Genomic DNA, 20349 nt, shown 5'->3' with positions numbered 1-20349 from the left:
GTGTAATAAATTGGATAGCCAGGTAGTGAAGGATAGAATACTGGAGCCTGGTCTTCAGTTGCTTCCAAGCTTCATTCACAAGACCACACCCTAGATCAGCTCTCTTATAAATGGATACATGAGAGTTCCCAATTGATACACATCACCTGAATACAATTAACATTAATTGATATAAATCACGTGGATACAATTAACAATATGTACTGCATGTAAGGGGTTGTGTTTTATTATCTCATTGACTTGATTTAATAAGGAGTATTACCCAGACATTTCAGTGTTTCCTTGTCCTTGAACTTGTAGTGGAGGCAAAGGATATATGACAATATCCTATATAAACCGAACTGTTGTTTGTGAGATTGTGCAAATCAAGGATAGTAGAGCCGATTTTACCCCTGCCCGCCCAGCGGGAATGGGAGGTCGAGTGGTTAAAATGGTGGTCAGGCATTTCCCGTTGTACTCACGCACAGTGCTGGACCCGCCAGTAAAACCTGGGGGCAGACAAGATCGAGACCAGAAGCAGCTCAGGTAAGCTCCAATTTTTTTATGGTTTCCACCAACCATGATCGCCTCCGAGTGTCGTCATCCCCTTCACCATTTACCTTATGCCGAGGATCGTTCGTTCGGGTCCCCGGCAGCGGTCATCTGCCACCCAAAGTCCCACTCCCTCCCGTCAGCTACCTCGTCATTCCTGCCAGGTTTGGGCGAGAGTTCTTTCTCCTACATGCTAATGAGGCCCAGGAGTTCAATTGGGCTGGGCCTCACGCCGGAGCTGTCATAGGCGATTCCCACTCGACTGACCCCTGCACCCCACACTGATGCCCCGAGTTAAAATCAGGCCCAATGTTCTTAAATCTGGTTGGTAAGAGGAGTTAGGGGCTTGTTTGGTTAGTAGTCTGAGATTGGTTGAATGGAGGCTGCAATCATACATGCTTACTTTTCTATGATCATACATTTCTAGGTTCATTGACAGAAAATGTTTAATTTAGATAGATATTATATTATAATAAATAAATATTTGGGGAGTACTTTGAACACTGGAATGCCAATGTGTACAATGTTGATGAAAAGATTTTGCAGGGGAGTTAATAAATGTTAAAAAATCATTAATGAGTGACTATTATAAATTGACCAGCAAAAATAGCAATGTGTCACCTTCTCATATTTCTCTGCCCAGATGTTATAAAACTGAACTTGCTGCTCAGGTGGGGAGGTTTGGTACATTGTGCGAATATTCTTGGCGGCAGCATCTTCATCTCTACCGGACTCTGCCATTCTGTGGGAGGAAAGATCACCATTTTGTAACAGCTGATCAAAGTGGAAAAGAATTGACGAGAGTAACAGTAACTTATATTTATATCACACTCCTCACATTAGAATCTCTCAGGATATGTCTCTAACATTCAGTTAGTTACAGGCGTGCCTGGGCATTTTTCTGTGCATCCCAGCATTGCGCTATTTACATACAATAAATTATGGGTTAGGTGCTGCCTATCAATAAAAACTTGAATAGTCATTCACTTCCTGTCCACAAGCCTTACTTCCGTTGCCATGATTTTGTTTAACACTTTTACGTCAACATTTAAAATTGACGCTGCTTATGTAAGCACTTTATAATGGCATTTCTCAGTTGCCTGTCACAGATTTTGATGAACCAATCATCAAGTCACTCAAAATCTTTACAAAAAATTCAAGCACCATTTTTTATTTAACAATTTAACATAGGAACAGTAGGCCATTCAGCCCCTCAAGCCTGTTTCGTCATTCAGTTAGATCATAGTTGATCTGTACCTCAACTCCATTTACTCACCTTTGTTCCCTATCCCTTGATACCCTTACCCAACAAAAATCTATCAATCTCAGTTTTGAAAATTTCAGTTGACCCCTATGATCCACAGCCTTTTGGAGGAGAAAATTCTAGATTTCCACCTTTGTGTGAAAAAGTGTTTCCTGATTTCACTCCTAAATGGCCTGGCTCTATTTTTAAGATGTTACGGTTGTACCCCTTTGTTCCGGGGGCGCGTAGGTGCTGAGAAAGACTTTGATAGTTGAGTGAAGGCTGTATCAGTGGTAGAGGATGTGATGGGCTTGACTTACTTTGGCCACCCTTGTGAAATCATTGAACCACTTCTTGCATTCAGTGGCAGTTCTAGTGGCGGTGAAGGTTGCACTAATTACCTCCACCATGTCTCTCCAATCAGCCTGAACCACCCTCTTAATGGGGCTTCCTGCGAAAATCTTTCACGTCACACTTAATAACATTGAATTCCATCTGCCATTTCCTAGCCCATTCCCCCATCTTTGCAATATCCCTTCACTCTTCTAAAGAATTAACCATACCTCCTGTTTTGGTATCATCTGCAAATTTCAACATCACTCCCTCTAGGCCTATATCTAAACCATTGACATAAACAAGGAAAAGAAGTGGCCCCACAACTGATCCTTGTGAGGCATCACAACCCAGATCCAACCACTCTGAAAAACTGCTCTCAATCCCTACTCTCTGTTTTCTCCCTTCAAAACAACTTTTGATCCAGTTTGCTATGCACAATTTAATTTTCTTTTAAAATATCCTGTGTAGTGTTTTGTCAAATACAAATACTGAACAGGGATTGAAATGAGACAGATACAGGCTAGCTCACAGGCAGGTAAGGGGCTGTGTTTTATTTACAGTCTTGGATTTTTCAAATGGATTCTGGTCTATCCCCTTGACCAGTCACTGCGAGTATAAATTTGCTTTCACCCTGTGGGAGCAACAGTATACCTGGACCTGTTTACTGCAGGGATTTCACTCCTCCACCTCCATCTTTCATCAGATGTTGAAGGACATCTTGGACCAAATTTTCTGACAAATCAGCAATAGTCCAGTATATGGATGATATTTTGTTACATACTGAGACAATGGAACAACATTATGATTTGTTAAAAGAACTGTTAGAAGCTATCGCAGTGAGTGGATTAAAATTAAACCCAAAAAAAGCATGTCGCCTATGATGAGGTAGACTAAAATAGATTTGCAAAACAAGGATCCCTGGATCCAGCAGCTGTAGGCTGTTGAACAGGGTACAGGCCTGGGGCCTCAGGGATGTCCTAAAATGGGGAGGACATCACCCTAGACGCCGATAAATAAGACATTGAATAATCACCCCACAGAACTCAGAAAAGAGATTCTCCGACGGACGCGTACATCCAGTGGACATCAGAGGGGAGAGAGCTTGTTCCAACGACTGCTTGAATAAGAATTAATTTAAATAAATACTAAATGCTTTAACAACAATTGGAATTTGATCTGCAAAGTTTGTAGATAAAAAGGCCAGGCACAAGTACTTTTTTTAAAAAGGAAAAATGACATGAATGAACTGAAATGCTATCTCCCTACACAAAAGGTTTTTAAAAAATTTACGTTGACGTATGCTGTGAGAGTCTGATGATATCTGTCTCCGTCGTTTTGTTTCAGCAAAAAAGTTAACCAAACGTTAAAAAGTCTTCCAAGGAAACTGACATCTGTTTTTAATTCACCAAGCAACAACCTTTCCATTTATTTAAAATAATTGGCATAATTTAATTGGATATTTCTCCCACGGTGACAGAATAAAATCATGAAATCATAAATTGACAAATTAACCCCTTGGGCTCTCAAGAAGAGCCACAATGGATTTTCTGTGTTTCTTTTTAAACGGATCCATGGGTTTCGGGATGGCATGAGTGTTAATGGTGCAGGATTTCCAGGAGTAGTTCTTTGACATAAAAGTGGCTTCACAAAGTTACGGAGCAACCTTTGCTGGAGAAATGTTGGTGCAGGAAACACCCAGTGGTGTTAAGAATTTAAGATCTTATCTGCAGTCATCGGCAGATATCAAATGTCACAGCGTGATAGTGTTTTGGACTAAGACTTAAGACTTGGATTTTGAAAATTCAAAATTACATAGAGAAGGAAAAGCAATAATCAGCCTTGATCAAAACTCTTCTATACTTAACGAAGAATATACCAAGTTGCTTTTCCTCTTTTGAAAAAGTTTTGATTGTTTTGCTTTAACCTATTTATTTTCTGAGACAGAGTGCTTATAGGGGGGAGAGATATATCCAATAATAATTACAAGCACCACCATCTCTATTGTAAAACCACAAAGCCTGAACACCCACAGTTTGTTATTGAAATTGGAAGTGATAAGATTAATTGATGTGAGATGCTGTTCAAGCACTCGAGAAGGGAAAATTTACCTGTAGTTTAATGGGATAATCAAATTATATTTTAAAATAAAAGGAGTCCAGTCTAAATCGTTCCTTCCGTTGCCATGTATCAATGAAGAAAGTATTTTGGGGGGAAATAAAATTGTACATTAACAAGTGCGGTCAGTCCAACAATCCTGCTCTCTGGAATTGAGATAATGAAAAACGGCCCAAGAAGATATTGGACCAAACTGTAAATATTGTATTGGACAGTAAAGTTCCTCCAGGGCCCATGCACGGGATGAAATGGTAATATAATGGGATGTGTAAAATTGGACGAGAGGGAGTGATTGAGAATATAAGATAGAAGCAGAGAAATTACACCACCCAATGGGAATGTCTCTAAAGTCATCTTTTGGTAAATCAGCTGGGCATGATTTACCAAAAGATATCAATCTGGTATAAATATACAATCTAGTGAAAGTCAGGGAAGTGTAGTTGAGAATAGTAAATTGATAGCTTTCTCGTGGAGATATTTGTGTCCTCACCCACCCTGAATAATGTGAAAACTGCATTTGATAGTCTGGCCACTACCCGAGACATCGGGACAATGTAGGGGGAGAGAAGCAAAGACCTCCAGGCACCTCCCGATCTTTTGATAAGATAACATGTAAGCCCAAGAATGGCTACAGTGGACATGAAAGATACAAATGTATCTTGCCATCAATTGGAAATGGAGATCAGGATGAAGAACATGATTACAAAGGCATGTGACCTGGTGAGCTATTGGAACCACTCTTTATCCGAGCAGTTGCTCTTACAGTTGCCCAGGTATGTCCTGTCCACAAAAAACAGGACAAATCCAATCCGGCCAATTACCGCCCAATCAGTCTACTCTCAATCATCGGCAAAGTGATGGAAGGTGTCATCGACAGTGCTATCAAACGGCACTTACCAATAACCTGCTCATCGATGCTCAGTTTGGATTCCGCCAGGACCACTCGGCTCCAGAGCTCATTACAGCCTTGGTCCAAACATGGAGAAAAGAGCTGAATTCCAGAGCTGAGGTGAGAGTGACTGCCCTTGACATCAAGGCAGCATTTGACCGAATGTGGCACCAAGGAGCCCGAGTAAAATTGAAGTCAATGGGAATCAGGGGGAAAACTCTCCAGTGGCTGGAGTCATACCTAGCACAAAGGAAGATGGTAGTGGTTGTTGGAGGCCAATCATCTCAGCCCCAGGACATTGCTGCAGGAGTTCCTCAGGCAGTGTCCTAGGCCCAACCATCTTCAGCTGCTTCATCAATGACCTTCCCTCCATCATAAGGTCAGAAATGGGGATGTTCGCTGATGATTGCACAGTGTTCAGTTCCATTCGCAACCCCTCAGATAATGAAGCAGTCCATGCCCGCGTGCAGCAAGACCTGGACAACATCCAGGCTTGGGCTGATAAGTGGCAAGTAACAATCGTGCCAGACAAGTGTCAGGCAATGACCATCTCCAACAAGAGAGTCTAACCACCTCCCCTTGACATTCAACGGCATTACCATCGCTGAATCCCCCACCATCAACATCCTGGGGGTCACCATTGACCAGAAACTTAACTGGACCAGCCACATTAATACTGTGGCTACAAGAGCAGGTCAGAGGCTGGGTATTCTGCAGCGAGTGACTCACCTCCTGACTCCCCAAAGCCTTTCCACCATCGACAAGGCACAAGTCAGGAGTGTGATGGAATACTCTCCACTTGCCTGGATAAGTGCAGCTCCAACAACACTCAAGAAGCTCGACACCATCCGGGACAAAGCAGCCCGCTTGATTGGCACCCCATCCACCACCCTAAACATTCACTCCCTTCACCACCAGCGCACCGTAGCTGCAGTGTGTACCATCTACAGGATGCACTGCAGCAACTCGCCAAGGCTTCTTCGACAGCACCTCCCAAATCTGCGACCTCTACTACCTAGAAGGACAAGGGCAGCAGGCACATGGGAACACCATCACCTGCATGTTCCCCTCCAAATCACACACCATCCCAACTTGGAAATATATCGCCGTTCCTTCATCGTCGCTGGGTCAAAATCCTGGAACTCCCTTCTCAAGGGCAATTAGGGATGGGCAATAAATGCTGGCCTTGGCAGCGACGCCCACATCCCATGAACAAATTTTTTTAAAAAGCATTGAATCTTACCGGACATATGACAGGTGCCATGGAAAACACATTCAGAATACCATGAGGGAAAAGAAACTGGCCAGCAGAAAGTACGATATGAGGCATCTAGTATGCGGAAAAGCGTGATGAAGATGCACTGAAGAACGGGTCTTAGACATGCTGAGTTACTTGACAACAGCACGACATGAAATGGTTAACGTGGCTCAGGAGAGTGAGAGAACCTTTTAAACAAGGCACTGACATATGCTCCATAGAGAAACCGACTAATTAATGAATCAATCAGGAAACACTGGTACCAATCAGAGGGACTGAAATTAAAATAGAGGGACAAAATAATTTGGATTTCCAAAATTCATTTTTAGATTCCCGTCAGTTAACAACGAAATTGGGCTAGGGAAATAATACGTAGCAAAAATATCCATAAGATGGATATTAGTGAAAGGAGAGCTGGAGAATCTTTTAAGTCCATGATTTCTTGATAATATAATACACTGTAGGTTTCCGTATTAACCAAATGAAACTTAGAAGCTATATATGTCTATGTGAACATGAACATAAGAAATAGGAGGAGTAGTAAGCCATACGGCCCTCAAGCCTGTACCATCATTCAACAAGATCATGGCTGATCTTCGACCTCAACTCCACTTTCCCGCCCGAACTCCATATCCCCTGATTCCCTTAGAGTCCAAAAATCCATCTATCTGTATCATGAATGTACTCAACGACTGAGCATCCACAGCCCTCTGGGGTAGAGAATTCCAAATATTCACAACCCTCTGAGAAGAATGTCCTCGCGGGGGTGTTTGCTAGTGCTGTTGGGGAAGGTTTAAACTAGAGTGGCAGGGGGATGGGAACCTGAGCAGGGAGTCAGTAGGAAATAAAATTGAGAGCAGCAAGAGTGGGGAAGACCCAGGGGAAATCTACAATACAAATAGTACAAACATTTGTTCAAGAACAAGTGAGAGGGAAAAGTGTGGAGCAGCGGAAAGAAAGTGTACTTTAGGCACGACAGATAAAATAAAAACTAGAAGGCGTAAGGCGATTAACCCAGCATCAAAGCTGTGGCAGGGGGTTGGGAACCTGAGCAGGGAGACAGAGGAAAGCGTGTCAGGAAGGGACAGAAGGTATGGAGTAAAAGGTAAAGTGTTAAAAAAGGAAAAAGCAGGAACTAAGTGTCACAAAACATATTTGAAAGTTCTTTATCTGAATGGACGTAGCATTCGTAACAAAATGGACAAGTTAACGGCACAAATAACTACGTATGGGTATGATCTTGTGGCCATTACAGAAACATGGCTGCAGAGTGACAACGACTGGGAATTAAATATGCCAGGGTATTTAACAATCAGGAAGGACAGGCAGGAAGGAAGGGGAGGTGGGGTGGCTATGTTAATAAAAGAAGGAATCACTGTAATACAAAGAAACGATATTGGGACAAAGGATCAGGATAATGAAACAGTTTGGGTAGAGATAAGGAATAATAAGGGGAAAAAAACACTCGTGGGCGTAGTATATAGGCCTCCTAATAGTTGCAACTCTGCTGGAAGAAGTATTAATCAGGAAATAGTCGGGGCATGTAAGAAGGGAACAGCTATAATTATGGGGGATTTTAACTATCATATTAACTGGACAAATCAAATTGGGCAGGGCAGCCTTGAGGAAGAGTTTATTGAGTGTATTAGGGATGGATTTCTTGAGCAGTATGTAACTGATCCTACAAGAGGGCAAGCAACCTTGGACCTGGTCCTGTGTAATGAGCCAGGATTAATTAATAATATCCTAGTTAAGGATCCCCTTGGAATGAGTGACCATAACATGGTTACATTCCATATCCAATTAGAGGGTGAGAAGGTTGGTTCTCAAACAAGCGTACTGAGCTTGAATAAAGGAGACTATGATGCTATGAGAGCGGAATTGATTAAAGTGGACTGGGAAAATAGATTAAAGGGTAAGACGGTACATGAGCAGTGGTGTTCATTTAAGGAGTTATTTTACAACTTTCAAAAAATATATATTCCACTGAGGAAAAAAGGGTGTAAAAGAAATGACAGCCATCCGTGGCTAAGTAAAGAAATTAAGGATAGTATCCAACTAAAAACAAGGACATATAAGGTAGCCAAACTTAGTGGGAGGATAGAAGATTGGGAAGTCTTCAAAAGACAGCAAAAAGTAACTAAAGGATTGATTAAGAAAGGGAAGATTGATTATGAAAATAAATTAGCAAAAAATATAAAAACAGTTACCAAGAGTTTCTACAGTTATATAAAAAGAAAAAGGGTGGCTAAGGCAAACGTAGGTCCCTTAGAGGATGAGACCGGGAAATTAATGGTGGGAAACATGGAGATGGCAAAAATGCTGAACAAATATTTAGTTTCAGTCTTTACGGTAGAGGACACTAAGAATATCCCAACACTGGACAAACAGGGGGCTCTAGGGGGGGGGAGGAGCTAAATACGATTAAAATCACTAAGGAATTGGTACTCAGTAAATTAATGGGGCTCAAGGCGGATAAATCCCCTGGACCTGATGGCTTACATCCCAGGGTCTTGAGGGAAGTGGCAGTCGGGATTGTGGATGCTTTGGTAATAATTTTCCAAAATTCTCTGGACTCGGCAAAGGTCCCGGCAGATTGGAAAACTTCTAATGTAACACCCTTATTTAAAAAGGGTAGTAGGCAGAAGGCTGGAAATTATAGACCAGTTAGCCTAACATCTGTGGTGGGTAAAATTTTGGAGTCTATTATTAAGGAGACAGTAGCAGAACATTTGGATAAACAGAATTTAATAGGACAAAGTCAGCATGGCTTTATAAAGGGGAAGTCATGTCTGACAAATTTGCTTGAGTTCTTTGAGGACATAACGTACAGGGTGGATAAAGGGGAACCAGTGGACGTAGTGTATTTAGACTTCCAGAAGGCATTCGACAAGGTGCCACATAAAAGATTATTGCTCAAGATAAAGAATCACTGGATTGGGGGTAATATTCTGGCATGGGTGGAGGATTGGTTATCTAACAGGAAGCAGAAAGTTGGGATAAATGGTTCATTCTCGGACTGGCAACCAGTAGCCAGTGGTGTTCCGCAGGGGTCGGTGCTGGGTCCCCAACTCTTTACAATCTATATTAACGATTTGGAGGAGGGGACCAAGTGTAACATATCAAAGTTTGCAGATGATACAAAGATGGGAGGGAAAGTGGAGAGTGAGGAGGACATAAAAAACCTACAGGGGGATATAGACAGGCTGGGTGAGTGGGCGGAGATTTGGCAGATGCAATACAATATTGGAAAATGTGAGGTTATGCACTTTGGCAGGAAAAATCAGAGAGCAAGTTATTATCTTAATGGCGTGAAACTGGAAAGTACTGCAGTACAAAGGGATCTGGGGGTCCGAGTGCAAGAAAATCAAAAAGTTAGTATGCAGGTGATCAAGAAGGCCAACGGAATGTTGGCTTTTATTGCTAGGGGAATAGAATATAAAAACAGGGAGGTATTGCTGCAGTTATCGAAGGTATTGGTGAGACCGCACCTGGAATACTGCATACAGTTTTGGTGTCCATACTTAAGAAAAGACATACTTGCTCTCGAGGCAGTACAAAGAAGGTTCACTCGGTTAATCCCAGGGATGAGGGGGCGGACATTTGAGGAGAGGTTGAGTAGATTGGGACGCTACTCATTGGAGTTCAGAAGAATGAGAGGCGATCTTATTGAAACATATAAGATTGTGAAGGGGCTTGATTGGGTGGATGCGGTAAGGATGTTCCCAAGGATGGGTGAAACTAGAACTAGGGTGCATAATCTTAGAATAAGGGGCTGCTCTTTCAAAACTGAGATGAGGAGAAACTTCTTCACTCAGAGGGTAGTAGGTCTGTGGAATTTGCTGCCCCAGGAACAGAAATAGACAGTTTCCTAGAAGTAAAGGGAATTAGGGGTTACGGGGAGCGGGCAGGAAATTGGACATGAATTTAGATTTGAGGTTAGGATCAGATCAGTCATGATCTTATTGAATGGCAGAGCAGGCTCGAGGGGCCGATTGGCCTACTCCTGCTCCTATTTCTTACGTTCTTATGTAAGAAATTCCTCCTCATCTCAGTCCTAAATGTCTGTCCGACCCCTTATCCTGAGACTATGTCCTCTAGTTCTAGACTCTCCAGACAGGGGAAACATCCTCTCAGCATCTACCCTGTCAAGCCCTCTTGTGTGCTTATGTAAACCTAATGTTGATAAAATGTAAACTCAAGAAGACCTTAAGCAAGACCAAGAAGAGAGTTGAGGGATAGATTGAAAATTGAACCAAAGTGGTTTCACTCAGGTTCAGAGGAGGGAGATGTAAGAATGTGGTTTGAAACAAGCAAAGACAATACCGGCTCGCATAGTGTCATGCAGCTTAGCAAAGGGGCGGATGTAAAAGGGGGAAGTGAAGTTATCTTCTCTGAGAGAAAGATAACTTACAGAAACCGACGAGTTCATTGAAGGAATGCTGAGGCATTAGAATAGTGAAAAAACAGTAAAAGTCAAGAGACAGCTCGTACCGAATATTAACAGTGAAAGGCTACATAAACAATAAGAAATCGCAGGTGCCAAGCAAGCTCAAGATGGAACAAATTGTTTATGCAGCAGAGATAAGGGATAAGGTAGCCACGTTAACATAGTATGGCTATCCTTGTTGGTTTTTGACAGAGTCAGCATTGTGGGATGGTTTACAACCAGGAGATAAGGACAGAGATGCGTATGTGCAGAACAACACAGCCAAATAATATAAAGATAGGGTATAAACCCTCCCAAAACTTAGAGCTCTCGAGAAGGCCCGGTCGGAAGTCCATTGCCACAGGCAGCCTACGGATGGTCAGGTCTGATCATCTTGAATCTGGAGGAATCAGATTGCTTGTCTTTTAATGTAATCTGAAGACAGTTGTATTAATGTTGTGAGTCAATCTATTAAAACTTGCTATTTTATAACCACTGGAACTTGTATCGCGCGGCGGTTATTGTTGAAGGATTAACAACCCTTTTGTAGCAACAGCAATGGGAAAATCCGCTAACATTATCTCATTGACTTGATTTGATAAAGTGTATTACCCAAATGTTTTCAGTGTTTCTTAAGCTGTGAACTTTTATTAGAGGTAAAGGACATATGGCAATATCCAATAATACCTCAATAAGGGCAATAGGGATATACGACAATATCTTATATAAACCCAACACAGTTCAGCATTAGAGAACTGTGTTGCCTGCTATCTCCCTGCTTCAGCCATTTCAAAAATTAGCACAACAGTTCTTGCAGCCAGAATGCACCTCCCCTTTAAGAGGCACTGGCTGCCTTTAAGTATCATCGTGGCCTCCCGATATCTGGCCCCCACTTCATGCACGCAGCCAATGAACAGCCTGGGTAGCGCTGGCTGCATGAAGCAACAATGGAACTGAACAGCAGCACAGATCTTACGTGCAACCTGCATTGCTCTCAATTGGCGCGGGTTATCCGCGCACTGCAACCCCAGTGCATTTTCCCGTTATTCAATTTCTAGGCCATGGAATTCCAGGCCCTTAACAATCTCAATTAAAGACAGTCTATGTTTCGTTCAGAGTTCTGAAGACATTCCCACTGTAATACTTCTTCAGATTGCACTGTTCTATTGCAAAAGCATTAGAATTCATAGAAATGATACAGCACAAAAGGAGGTTCATTCGGCCCATCGTGCCTGTGCCGGCTCTTTGAAAGAGCTATCCAATTAGTCGCACACCCCAGCTCTTCCCCCCCCTAGCCCTGCAAATTTTTCCTCTTCAAGTATTTATCCAATTCCCTTTTGAAAGTTACTATTGAAACTGCTTCCACCACCCTTTCAGGTAGAACATTCCGGATCATAACAACTCACTGTGTTAGAAAATTACTCATCTCGCCTCTGGCTCTTAAATCTGTGTCCTCTGGTTATTGACCCTCCTGCCAGTGGAAACAGTTCTCCCTATCAAATCTCTTCATAATTTTGAACACCTGTTAAATCTCCCCTTCACCTTTTCTGCTCTAAGGAGAAGGATCCCAGCTTCTCTAGTCTCTACACAACTGAAGTCCCTCATCCCTGGTATCATTCCAGCAAATTTCTTCTGCACCCTTTCCAAGGCGTTGACATCCTTCCTAAAGTGTGGTGCCCAGAATTGGACACAGTGCTCCAGCTGAGGCCTAACCAGTGATTTATAAAGGTTTAGCATAACTTCCTTGCTTTTGTATTCAATGCCTCTATTTATAAAGCCCAGGATACCATATTTTTTTTAAAGCAGACATCATAACTTGTTCTGCCACCTTCAAAGATTTGTATATGTGAACCCCCAGGTCTCTGTTCCTGCACTGCTTTACAATTGTAGGGGGCTAAATTGGGCTGCGTAGCACCTGTTGTGTAGGTGCTGCGCGAACTCCTAGGCCCCGAAAATGGCATTTGAGATGCGCGTGCACATTTGCGGCTTGACGTGTGCAGGGGGTAAAGGCATTTGTCCACACGCACCTAACAACCGCCAGCAGCATGTAAAGTAGGGAGATCATGACGTTAATCATGATGATTTGAAGCAGCCGACACCATTTTCAAACTCCCCGCTCCAGCCACCACACTGTCCTAACCTCACACAGCTGAACAGGAGTCAAAGGGCATGAAGGAGCCTCCACCAGTGCTATCTAAAGGGAGCATGCAGGAGTTACAGGTTAGTTGGTGGATCAGTTATTCTGGCTGCTGGTACAATTGTGGGTGTTTGTGGAAGTTTCCTATACTTGGAGAAAGTTGCAATATTATATAGGGAGTGGTCTGCTTGGTCGTGCAGTACTGTTAGTGGCATTTAAAATAGTGTGCTGAACAAGGTTGCTGCCAGACATGGGTGGCCTGCTCGGGCTTCCTCTGAGAATTGAAGATGACTGGGAGCATGGAGAGGCCATGCAGAGCAGGACAAGCTGCCAGAAGAGGGAGGAGGAGGAGGCGGCGCAGGCACTCAGCAGGAGGCCATATTCAATCGGGGCCTTCAGGGACCAAGGGCGCTAAATTGGACCGTGTTGTGGGAGACGTTTGGAACGGTCTTCTGCAAACGGCAGTTGATGCTAGCTCAACTTCTTCCTGTTCTGCATCCATGTTAATGATGCTGTGTGCCTGGCATTGACTTCAACCCCTACTGCCTCCCACTACCTTTTGGGTGTATGTCTGGAGGGCCTCTTGCTCCCCCTCCCCCCGCAGATATAGGATATTCTTCCTTCTGTCCACTTCTTGCACCAAGGCCTCTGAAGCAACAGCAAAGAACCTTGGTGCACAGAGTTTCAGATCGGCAGATTGGTGAGGTCTGGCATGCAGATTGGAGGATGTGGGATTTAGTGGTGTGCAACCTTTATTCAATGTTCTAACATTACTCGTCAGTATGTAAAAATAGGGATGGGACCTGCATCTGTGCTTTAAGTGTGTGATGTCTGATCTCCGTTCAGACGGCAGGCAGTTATATTCAGCAAATAACAGGTACCAGCTACCTTTAAGTGATTTCTGACAGCCTGCCTTTAAGAGATTGGAGCTTCCCCCTGCTGCTGGTAAATGCAAATTGCATGGAATCCTCGTCCAACGCAGATTACAGTTAAGTCCTCAGGCCTGACAAAAATCTCGGGGTAATAGCGCATCATGCTACTCCCGTCCAAAAAGAGACCCCATCCAATATTCCCACCTATTTCTCTTACCTCATCTTCAGCGACAACCAGTGCACTCGATGGCTGCGGTTCACTAAAGAGATCGTGACTGAGATTCGTCAACTGCTGCAGCCACAACTGCAGCCTCAGAGCAGGGTAAGGACAGCATTGCCTATGGCTGTCATGGTAATTGTGGCGCTTAATTTTTACTGCTCTGGCTCATTTCAGGCTGCTGTTGGCAATATAACGGCAATTGATACTAGCTCAATTGCTAAATTTAAATCTGAGATAGATAGCTTTTTGGCAACCAAAGGTATTAAGGGATATGGGCCAAAGGCAGGTATATGGAGTTAGATCACAGATCAGCCATGATCTTATCAAATGGCAGGGCAGGCACAAGGGGTCGAATTGCCTGCTCCTGTTCCTATGTTCCTTCCTTCCTATAAACAACATTCCATAGTTTACAGTGCACTACTGTATAAGGGAAGTCACGGAGACTCCGTATGCACTCAAACAGATTCATCACGTTCCCTCTTGACAGAGACAAGCAGCAATAGTGAGCACAAGGGTTTGCTCGCATTGCAGGTTTCCCCAGGGTGCAGGGTGACATTGACTGCATGCATATTGCCTTGCGTGCTCCACACCTGAACTCGGCCATATTCATGAACAGAAAGGGATTCCACTCCTTCAATGTGCAGCTGGTGTGCGACCACATGCAGTGCATCATGCAGGTCAATGCCCGTGATCCTGGCAGCTGTCATGATTCCTTCATTCTGCGGCAGTCCAACGTCCCAACTATATTTCAATCAGCACAGCAAGTCAAAGGCTGGCTACTGGGTGACAAGGGTTATCCCCCCCATGAAGTGACTCATGACTCTGGTCAGGAACACACACACACGTGTCGAGCAGCATACAATGAGAGCTATGCAGCCACACGAAACATCATTGAGCAAACCATAGGCGTCCTCAAGCAACACTTCCGCTGCCAGGACCGCTGTGGAGGAGCCTTGCAGTACTCAGCTGAATGGGTATCAAGATTTGTCATGGTTGTGCTGCATGCACAACCTCGCCATTATGAGGGAACAGCCCTTGCCACCGCCTATCCGGCAAGACCGTGAGCCAGAGGAAGAGTGGAAGAGATGGAGGAGGAGGAGGAAGTGCAGCAGAAAGTGGAGGAAGAGGTAGAGAGGCAACAAGGTAGACAGGCCCTGTCTGCCAGGGCTCTGCGTGATCAGCTGATTAATGAGCGATACCAGTAACCTCAATGATTCCTCCCCATTCACCAACAATCCCACACTCCTTACCTTTTCGCTCCCACATGACCATCAAATCGTCCTCCTTATGAGGCAGCTTCCTCTCTCAGCTCATCACATAAATGAAAACCAACACCAAATGCAAATTCAAATCCAAATTCATAAATCAACACGTGTAATAATTCAAGCAAAATGGAACTATTCACCCTTGTGCGTTCCCTTAGTGCCTGTTGTTCAAGTGCTTTTACCTATCCCTAGTGCTCTTATGAGATGCATCCCCAGTGACTGAAGCGTGGGTGGTCGGAGGCTGCTGACCTTCAATTGAGGAGCGTGCAGATAGCCTTACAGGATGACCTTGAGCAGCTCTGGGACGGAAGGACCCAGCTTCAGACTGCACCATCTCGGCATGGGCTGCAGGAATCTGGGCTGGCTGGCTGTCAGGCAACGGCAAAGGTACTGGAAGAATGGCAGGGGTGGAAGCAGGAATGCTGGCGTCTAGAGAGGACAGCAGGTTCGTGTTCCATGGCGCCACTGCCACTTACCGGGGATGGTGCCTCAGCAGTGATCTACTGGAGAACAGATTGCTGGACTGCAGTGACGCTCTGCAAGCCCTGTTCCACAGTGGAATCCCGAGCGTCAGACGACGCGGCAGCCCGAGCGCCAGACGACGCGGCAGCCCGAGCGCCAGACGACGCGGCAGCCCGAGCGCCAGACGACGCGGCAGCCCGAGCGCCAGACGACGCGGCAGCCCGAGCTCCAGACGACGCGGCAGCCCGAGCTCCAGACGCAGCAGTTGAGGCCGTCCTCATGGGTGCGGAACTTGGCTATCAATTTCTGCTCAACGATTTTGCGTTGTCCTGTGTCTCGAAGGCCGCATTGGAGAACGTTTACCCAAAGATCGGTGGCTGAATGTCCTTGACTGCTGAAGTGTTCCCTGACTGGGAGGGAACCCTCTTGTCTGGCGATTGTTGCGCGGTGTCCGTTCATCCGTTGTTGCAGTGTCTGCATGGTCTCGCCAATGTACCATGCTCCGGGGCATCCTTTCCTGCAACGTATGAGGTAGACAACGTTGGCCGAGTCACAGGAGTATGAACCATGTACCTGGTGGGTGGTGTCCTCTCGTGTGATGGTGGTATCTGTGTTGATGATCTGGCATGTCTTGCAGAGGTTGCCGTGGCAGGGTTGTATGGTGTTGTGGACGCTGTTCTTCTGAAAGCTGGGTAATTTGCTGCGAACGATGGTCTGTTTGAGGTTGGGTGGCTGTTTGAAGGCGAGTAGTGGAGGCGTGGGGATGGCCTTAGTGAGGTGTTCGTCGTCATCGATGACATGTTGAAGGCTGCGGAGAACATGGCGTAGTTTCTCCGCTCCGGGGAAGTACTGGACGACGAAGGGTACTCTGTTGGTTGTGTCCCATGTTTGTCTTCTGAGGAGGTCCATGCGATTTTTCGCTGTGGCCCGTCGGAACTGTCGATTGACGTGTCGAGCGTCATATCCCGTTCTTACGAGGGCGTCTTTCAGCGTCTGTAGGTGTCCATCGCGTTCCTCTTCGTTTGAGCAGATCCTGTGTATTCGCAGGGCCTGTCCATAGGGGATGGCCTCTTTGACGTGGTTAGGGTGAAAAGTGGAGCATCGTGAGGTTGTCCGTGGGCTTGCGGTAGTGAGGTGCTCATCTTTGATGGGGATTCGTGTGTCCAAGAAAGAAACCGATTCTGAGGAGTAGTCCATGGTGAGTTTGATGGTGGGATGGAACTTGTTGATGTTATCGTGTAGTCTCTTTAGTGATTCTACGCCGTGGGTCCATAGGAAGAAAATGTCGTCGATGTATCTGGTGTATAGCGTTGGTTGGAGGTCCTGTGCAGTGAAGAAGTCGTGCTCGAACTTGTGCATGAAAATGTTAGCGTATTGGGGTGCGAATTTGGTCCCCATGACTGTTCCGTGTGTTTGGGTAAAGAACTGGTTATCGAAGGTGAAGACATTGTGATCCAGGATGAAGCGGATGAGTTGTAGGGTGGCATCTGGAGATTGGCTGTTGTTGGTGTTGAGTACTGATGCTGTTGCAGCGATGCTGTCATCGTGGGGGATACTGGTGTGGAGTGCCAAGACGTCCATCGTGGTGAGAAGTGTTCCTGGTTCAACTGGTCCGTGGGTGCTGAGTTTTTGTAGGAAGTCTGTAGTGTCATGACAGAAGCTGGGGGTTCCCTGTACGATGGGTTTCAGGAGGTTCTCACACAGGGTTCCGTTGCCTGATACGATAGGACGTCCGGGTGTGTTGGCTTTGTGTATCTTTGGGAAGCAGTAGAAGTCTCCCACGCGGGGAGTACGTGGGATGAGAGCGCGTAGGAGGCTTTGAAGGTCTGGATCGAAGGTGTTGATCAGTTTGTTGAGCTGGTGGGTGTGTTCTTTGGTTGGATCTGCGGGTAACTGTCTGTAGTGTTCCTGGTTGTCCAGTTGTCGGTATGCTTCTTTGCAATAGACCGTTCTGTTCTGTATGACGATGGCTCCTCCTTCGTCCGCTGGTTTGATGACGATGTTGCGGTAGGTCTTGAGAGCGTCGATGGCTTTGCGTTGTGCTCGGGTGACATTCCGGACTGTCTTGTGAGTGCGGCTGATGAATCTGGCGTTGACACATCTCCTGACAGCTTGAGCAGCGACCCTCCGGAGGAGTCCAGTTTGATTCTTTCTTCTTTGGTTGCTGTACCGCGGATCCCTCTGTCTGCTGTTCCGGATCGTTGATTGTCTCATTGGGTTCGCTGCTGAAATCTTAGGATTTGTGGAAGAATTCCCAATTCTCAATCCATGCCAGTATATTCCCCCCAATCCCATGTGCTTTAATTTTGCACACTAACCTCTTGTGTGGGACCTTATCAAAAGCCTTCTGAAAATCCAAATACACCACATCCACTGGTTCTCCTCTATCTATTCTACTAGTTACAACCTCAAAAAAATCCTGTAGATTTGTTAAACATGATTTCCCTTTCATAAACCCATGCTGACTTTGTCCAATCCCATTAATACCCTCCAAGTGTTCTGTTATCACATCTTTTATAATAGACTCTAGCATTTTCCCCACTACTGATGTTAGGCTAACTGGTCTGCAATTTCCTGTTTTTTCTCTCCCTCCTTTTTTAAATAGTGGGGTTACATTTGCCACCCTCCAATCTGTAGGAACTGTACCAGAGTCTATAGAATTTTGGAAGATGATCACCAATGCATCCACTATTTCCAGGGCCACTTCCTTTAGTACTCTGGGATGTAGATTATCAGGCCCTGGGGATTTGTCAGCCTTTAGCCCCATTATTTTCCCTAGCACTATTTTCTTACTAATACTGGTTTCCTTCAGTTCCTCCCTCTCACTAGAACCTTGGTTCCTTAACATTTCTGGGAGGTTATTTGTGTCCTCCTTTGTGAAGACAGACCAAAGTATGTGTTCAATTGTTCTGCCATTTCTTTGTTCCCCGTTATGATTTCCTCCATTTCTGACTGTAAGGGACCTACATTTGTCTTCACTAATCTTTTTCTCTTGATATATTTATAGAAGCTTTTACAGTCAGTTTTTATGTTCCCTGCTAGTTTACTCTCACTCTATTTTTCCCCTCTTAATCAGTCTCTTTGTCCTCCTTTGCTGAATTCTGAACTGCTCCCAATCCTCAGGCTTGCCGCTTTTTTCTGGCAATTTTGTGTCTCCTCTTTGGATCTAATATTATCCCTAATACACCTAACCTACAAATACTGTACAGGGATCGAAATGAGACAGATACACCCAAACTCACAGGCAATGAGGAAACATTTTAGGTTGTGAATTTTGAATGTTCCATGATTGCAGTACTTTTCCAGAAATAAAAAATACATTAAACAGAAATCAAAGCCCCTTACTACGATTGCTGTGATTACTCCTGTTTATTTATACGGTCCTGTTATTGGATAATAATGAATAGAGAATCCAGAGTGCCATGTATCAGAAGTGCTGATTTCCATGCCCAGTTTTACGATCTGCACTCCTGTCAACTGAGACTCCACGTCAGTGGCAGATTCTCACAATATTTACCTTGATAAAACTTGTCCCTGGGTGGGGGTGATTGGCAGCCAGGAGTCCTTCTCCACTGCACGTCCAGCGGTGGAATGGGGCTCAAGGGATTTCAGGGCCCATATGTGTTGAAGCCGTATAGTTGATAAAAACTTGAAAACCCTAAAGTTCATAACAAACGCCACAGGTGTCTGATTGGAGATAAGTAACTCTGAATCTACCAGAATGTTTTAAAAGGAGTTACAGAAGATAGAACATTTCAAGCCAGGAAAAGAACTTCCTATAGCACTGTGTGATTTCAGCAAAGTACTAAAAATTAATAAACTTGGATTTATATAGCGCCTTTAACATAGTAAAATGTCCCAATGCGCTTCACAGGAGTGTTATCAAACAAAATTTGACATTGAGCCACATAAAGAGACATTAGGACAGGTGAGGAAGGTTTTAAGGAATGTCTTAAAGGAGGAGAGAGAGGTGGAGAGGTTTAGGGAGAGAATTCCAGAACTTAGGACCTAGGCAGCTGAAGGCACGGCCGCCAGTGGTGGAGCGATTAAAATCAGGGATGTGCAAGAGGCCAGAAATGGAGAAGCGCAGAGATCTCAGAGGGTTGTAGGGCTGGAGGAGGTTATGGAGATAGGGAGGGGCAGGGCCATGGAGAGATTTGAAAACACGGATGAGAATTTTAAAATTGGGGCATTGCCGGACCGGGAGCCAATGTAGGTCCTGATCCTATACTGTTTTTCAGCAAAGTGCTTAAACAGAGAAATCTTGATCCTATACTATTTGAGCTCAAGTTTAATTTTTTGTGTGACTGTATTAGCTAAAAAGTAATTTTAAAATGGAAAATTAAAACGTTAAGCTCTGGTAATTTAGCCACTGTTCAGCTCCACAAACCTATTATTCAAAATTCATTATTCCCAGTAAAACCAGAACTAGCAGGTCATCTAGTCAGCAATTGGGTAAGCTTCATAAGAATATGGACCAATTCTGAGATTGTCACCAGGAATTTCCACAGGGGTCTACACAATCGGCCATCATGACTTTGGCGAAAACCCTGGATAAACACATAAAAGTTCTGCCGAAGTTACAACATCTG

The 20349-nt window shown here is 44.6% G+C and overlaps 1 protein-coding gene across 1 annotated transcript in view; it reads right to left on the bottom strand.

The window, feature by feature from the left end:
* Positions 1–1249, bottom strand: part of LOC137344666 (methyltransferase-like protein 27) — a 33917-nt gene extending 32668 nt beyond the window's left edge. Inside the window, exon 1 of the mRNA XM_068007788.1 lies at positions 1153–1249. Coding sequence (XP_067863889.1) covers positions 1153–1221 — 69 coding nt within the window. The 5' untranslated portion in view covers positions 1222–1249. The remainder of the gene's footprint in view (positions 1–1152) is intronic.
* Between the last annotated feature and the right edge of the window lie 19100 nt (positions 1250–20349).

The sequence above is a fragment of the Heptranchias perlo genome, chromosome 27, assembly GCF_035084215.1.
Source record: "Heptranchias perlo isolate sHepPer1 chromosome 27, sHepPer1.hap1, whole genome shotgun sequence".
NCBI lineage: Eukaryota > Metazoa > Chordata > Chondrichthyes > Hexanchiformes > Hexanchidae > Heptranchias > Heptranchias perlo.
Note: the sequence above shows the minus strand (reverse complement) of the source record. Positions and strands in the feature narration are given on the sequence as shown.